General features: G+C 43.0%; 1 protein-coding gene across 2 annotated transcripts in view; it reads right to left on the minus strand.

Annotated features, from left to right (window-relative positions):
* Positions 1-2,288: 2,288 nt before the first annotated feature.
* LOC143506827 (myelin transcription factor 1-like protein) overlaps positions 2,289-5,867 on the minus strand; it is a 5,967-nt gene continuing 2,388 nt past the window's right edge. Inside the window, exons 6-10 of one of the 2 annotated variants that reach the window (XM_076996436.1) lie at positions 5,442-5,533; positions 5,149-5,252; positions 4,880-5,023; positions 3,927-3,989; positions 2,289-3,153 (exon numbers count right to left, since the gene is read on the minus strand). In XM_076996436.1, the coding sequence (XP_076852551.1) occupies positions 3,013-3,153; positions 3,927-3,989; positions 4,880-5,023; positions 5,149-5,252; positions 5,442-5,533 (544 nt within the window). In that variant the 3' untranslated portion in view covers positions 2,289-3,012. The remainder of the gene's footprint in view (positions 3,154-3,926; positions 3,990-4,879; positions 5,024-5,148; positions 5,253-5,441; positions 5,534-5,867) is intronic. The other variant, XM_076996437.1, reaches the window with a different exon arrangement.

A 5,867-nucleotide genomic window follows, 5' to 3' on the forward strand; every position in this document is an offset into this window, starting at 1 on the left:
GGTTATTGTTTTTACAGCAACACCGGACCATATTGAAGTTGCAGGGTGTGGGATCAAGGAAAGTATTACAACTTTGATTCAAACTGTTAAATGTAGCATTTTATTGTTATTTTGTATAATTCACAATAATTCAGTAAACCTCCTTTATCTGGTTTCTGGGAATAGTTTGTAGCCTATTTGATTTTCCATCCCTCCCATTCAGGACCATGAACAACTGAGGAAAGGAGACCTTCAGTGTGGCAACACAAGTTTTATTGAGTAAGAGATGTCAACACCGGCATGATAAAAATTGTACAAAGTTCACAATTTTAAAATGAAATATCACTGCAACTTGTGATCTTAAACATTTACAGCAAAAAGTATTATATCAACCGAAACCATGCCATGTGATTAAAAAAATAAAAGGGAGAGAAAGAGCTAGATAGATAGAGAGCAAGAGACCAGGAGAAAGCGACGTTTCTTTTAAATATAAAATCCTGTTTTAAAATGATTCATTGAAGTCCATTTCAAATGGAAAATATGTATCCTGATGAATTCACAATTAGTAATAAGAAAAGTATTCTGCATTCAAGCATGTGATACTGTAGTTAGTGTTTTCTATTTAAATAGTTACAGATACCTTTTTAAATTAGATACTACAATATGTTAGAACAGAAGGTGAGCAGCAAAATTGTGCTTAAAATCCTTTTTCCTGTCGAATTAGTAATGATAGTTTATGAGAGGAAATTTTACTATCAGTCTAATAGAAGCATTACTATATTGGCAGCTGCATACACAAAGCTTTGGAAAGTGGAGTAGGAAGTCTATGGATCAGACCTTTGATCTGATAGTCCCATCTGGATGTATGACACATGAGAATGACTAGCACCTTTGCATGAACTCTTCAGAAATGCTCAGCTAGCCTAAATAAAGAAAGAAATAGCCAAATAAATGATGGCAGTAATGGCACGGCAACCCCATGTCTAATTACCATCAACCAGATCATTCCCTTTTGAAATGTCAGTGACAACATCTTATGAGGATCGTGGTTAGAATCCACAACCAACTCTTAAAGCCACTAAACCCCAGCGATATTAGAAGTCTGCCAGATGCCTGCAAACAAAATGGAGCCAAGCTCGGGAAGTCTGTGGTGCGTTTTAAGTGCGTTGCTTGTTCACGACTTGCGCGTGCGCATATAAATCCCCTTAGATGTCACGCAGCAGTTCACACCGGCTGGGCCAGCGCACACGTCTGCTGACCACGCCACCGACTGATCTTCCTGTCCTCGTCCACTGCTTGGATGAACATCCACAGAGCTTGAGCCCACGCCACTGCCACCCCATGGCTCGATTCCTACGAGGCTTCGGGAGCATCTTTACTTGAGTTTCCTTGATCCTCAGAGATTTAAAGTGCTTATGACTCGTCATAGACACAAATAGAAAAACAAAATGTAGGACGTGACCGTGAATCACAGGTTTTCACAAATGCAAATAAGTAAATGCTGCCCTTGAGATCTGGTACTCTGAATTGTCACACCATAATGGAAATCTTGCATGCTTGCAGCGTCCACAGAGAAAAATGCTGCGTGCTTTGCATCTGATGCGAAGACAAGTTCTTTTTTTTCCTTATCTTTTTTGTTTTTTTTCTTAACGTGGTAACTGGACATACCTACGAGACAAGTGCTGCATAACAATGACATGACGACCTGTGGATGGATGGAGATGTTAACCCTGTAAGTCCAGCACACACTTCATCTGACATTCACTCACATATTTGCTCTCTGCAAAAAAAATGTTCCCTCCCATTCAAACTTTTGGGCACCTTGCCGTCCTTTTTTTTAAAATACAAACATCAAAACATGGAAACAAAGGTGTCCTTGTGCAAAACAGAACATGAGAAATGTAAAACTCATAATGCATATGCATTCATCCATTTGGACTTTATCACTCATGTTTAAACCCGAAAACATGACTGTAGTAAAAGATTTATATAAAACTTAATACTTTACATTTAGTAAAAAGTGTAATCAGTTTCCTGTGATGTTAAGAATAAGAAATTGCATATACCCGAACTTTTGCATCCCATATCTAAATAAATGATTGATTCATTGTCATATATTGCTGATATGCTATCTTACTACCTACTAATATTTTACGATCATAAATTTACAATTTATGCTGGATTGTCTCCTTAAAATTTGTTATAGTGATTGGCCTTAACCAAATGGGAATCATGTTTAGAGAACATACATTAAGAATGGTGTCAGTTCTGAAATATTTCTCTCACGATCTTGGGATTTGCACCAGTGAGTTTCCGTGTAATGATGTTTCACAAAAACGTTAAGGTTTCTTTTTTTTTTTTTCCTTTTTTTGTCTTGTTAATTTGTAACCATTTCAACCTTTTGAAAAACAAAGGAAAGCACAAAGAAACAATGTATACTTCATTAGAGTGCCCCACACTGACCACTGTAAAATGACTAACCTCTATGAAGGTCTTTTATATTGTTACAAAATTAACCATTTAACATCCATCGAACAACCTGCACAGCACATATTTCCTCTTATTTCCAAAAAGCAAAGCTCAGGTTCATCGATTGCCCTTTACGTGCCGCTCAACCCGCCGTGTCAACACTGCATCCTTTTTTTCCCGTTTTGTCAATAAGCTTTTAAAACAATGGATGGTTTTTGTTTACAATAATAAATACATATACACTAAAATGTGCATACATTAGCAGCTATAAACAGTACATCACATTATGTCAGGTCATATGAAAAATGTACAAAACATGAATGTTTCTCAAAACATTTGCCATTGGTAATCATTTTTAAAGCAAGGCAACAAATAATTGTGTATTTTTTCCCCCTCAAAAGCATAACAGATTCATAAATAATGCAAGATAATACAATAAATTACAGCAGCAAAAATCATAATCATTATCCATACTTTTTACATGTTTTTCATGTGTCTTAATCCTTTTTTTTTAATCTTTTTGCTCATCGGTTCTCCCAGCGAGGCGGTTGGCTGCTGGGTGATCTACACCTGGATGCCCTGCACCGCCTGCTTGATGTTCTCCAGGAGGGCTTTGTTCTCAGGGCTCTGGTACTGGTCCTGATGGGTGTACATATCTGTCAAAGTGCTCACGTAACTATCAAAGTTTTGCTCGTTCATCGGCTCCTGCGGAACAGATTGGAATCGGTGAAGGTCGGCGAGAGAGAACATGGCACTGGTGCAAATAAACGTGCTGCGTTTTGGTCTAAGCCACTTAGCACAGACTGAGCAATACGACAGGAAAAAAGGGACAGCAAGCAGAGAGGTGGTTTAAGGGAAAGGTGGACTGCTACACATCAAATAAATATTTAAGACGCTATTTCCGACCTATTTGTTCTGAAGCAAGCTAACAAACTCTTCAGGCAAATCCGTCTAACCCAGAAATACGTGTCTCATTTAATTTGGCTTGTCCGCTACATCTGAACTGTCCTGAACACTGTCCGTAACGTAATGAGATGGTCGGTAACATCAAATGAGAGCATGCGCGATGGTGGAGGTCATGCGCATGGGTGTTTCAGCAGTACTGATACTCACTGACATAAAAACACAAAGGAAGCAGTGTCATGGAAGGCAACGAAGTATTAACGAGCCCCAGCCTGCTAAACGTCATTCCGTCCGGCTGGTGACGTAAAAAACGTTCTAAAACCAGTAAATATGGCTCGTGCTGTAACTCCATCTTGACCTCATACGCTACGTCAGCCGTGAGCTGCACTCTATTCGCTATTATCAGAGACTAACGTGTGATAACATGTATGGACAGTTGTGATGTATACACACCACAGTGTGTGTAACGGAACGAGGGGGGGGGGGGAGGGGGGAGGGGGGGCTACAGGGAAGAGGATGGTAGTGAAGAGAAGCATAAGGTTAGAATAAAGTTGGACTGTGGAAAAGACTCTTACTCTGTGGGGCATCTGTAAACAGCAGTAATTTTTAACAGGGGCCTCTTTCATTGGCACGGGTTTCTACAGGGAGAGGCGTAGAGAGAATACTATTAGCTAGGCATGAAGTTTTCTCGCAAACGCTGCAAACCTCAAGAAATCGTCGCTGCACACTGCAAAAACGGATAGCCGGTAGCTAACAGTCGGCCGAAGTTTTCAGAAACGCTACGCGTCCGGTCGGACTTCGGCCTCCCATCTGGAGAACGTAAAGAATTAGAGCAGCACATCAAAAAGCCAACAGTCGCCCCAATTTGTGGTGAGATGTGACGAACTCCAGGGGTTCCTGCTTTAAAATCCCCTTTCGCACAGGTGGAGGTGGAGAACCGAGGAGCCATATTCAAAAGGAACGTGTTTCAGTTGGTTACCAACATGGCCGCGCGTAGACGAGCGGGGGGGACCGTCCAATCCCGCCCCGCCCGCGGCGCCTCGAGCGGATAACGCTTGCCAACCCGCCGGAGCGACGGCGGCCATGTTCTTACTCAACTGAGGAAGGAGTCCCTTGGAGTGAGGCTGCTTTCAGAGCATGATCACTAAAGGAAGGGTTCTGAGTACGTAAGCACGTGGAGCTGTGAGGAACTCAACAACATACAGAAAGAAGCAGATGGGAGAAGGTCAGGGTGCATCAGTGAGCCATCACTCACACGGAGACCTAGTCTACGAGTTACCACTGTCCACCTCTGGCTCATGCAGTACGGTACAGGAACGCTTCCAATTACACAACTCACTCTTCTACTGCCAAATCATGTTGTGGGCCAAGAAAGAGACTTATATGCAACGTCACGCCATGAAACTTGAAACATTATGGATCTCCCACCCCCCCCCCCAACCCCCCCCAACCCCCAAAGAAATGAGGTTATATCTGCCCCAGTGCTGAGTGTGTGGTGGAGGTGCTATGTCGATGGCTTGGCTCGTACCATGTGAGGGAGTTGGATGTTGGCCAGGCTGTTGATGAGCGACTGGCTGAGGTTGGCCAGTTCGTGCAGCAGAGAGTCATTCTGCTGCTCGATGGCCTTGTTCTCCTCCTCCATGGACTTCAAGTTGGTCTCCATGGTTGTGATCTGTAGGGGGTGTGGGGGGGGGGAGGGTTAGAGGGGGAGGCGGGGACAGTTGCCATGGCTACAGAGGTATGCTGAATCGCTGGGGGGGGGGGGGTTCTGAGGAGAGCGGGGATAGAGGGTCTTACTTGAGTCCTAAGCTTAATCATGTCTGATTCCACTTGATTGTTTGATTCATTTAAATCTTTGATTTCTTCATCCAGCTGTTTGATTTCTTCATCATTCTCTATACCTATATAGGAGCATATCACCACATATGCAAACACACAGTCACACATGCCCTTCAGCTATACGGGCAGACCGTCATCAAGCCTGCTGGGTTACTCTGCTGCCCCAAAGGGGGGGGGGGGGGGGGGGGTGTTGGAAGACCATTTTCTATTATGAAATGTTGTGCTCACAAGTAAGAATGCATGAAACAAACCTTTGCTTGCACGTTGCTTGATAGTAAGCATTTCAACACCTGTCATACGAGCTTTCTTCATGGCCGAGGTGGCACGGGGACACCCGGAGAGGCTGCAGAGACAATAACACACAGTCCTTTGTGTTAGGAAGCACACACTGCACACAGCTCAACTGCATATCATTAATCAGTAAAGTAGTGTCCAACTCCAATGTCGATATTATAACAGATTAGAAATTATTACTTCATCCATCTTTTAAACCACATAATCCAATTCAGGGTTGCAGGGGGGATGGTAGAGGCAGCATAGGAAACAACATGGGAGAAGTCCTGGACAGGACACACACACACACATACACACACACACACACACACACACACTAACCCAGGGCACACACACACACACACATACACACACACACACACACACACACACACTAACCCAGG

This window comes from Brachyhypopomus gauderio, unplaced genomic scaffold (genome assembly GCF_052324685.1).
Source record: "Brachyhypopomus gauderio isolate BG-103 unplaced genomic scaffold, BGAUD_0.2 sc525, whole genome shotgun sequence".
NCBI classification, from domain to species: Eukaryota; Metazoa; Chordata; class Actinopteri; order Gymnotiformes; family Hypopomidae; genus Brachyhypopomus; species Brachyhypopomus gauderio.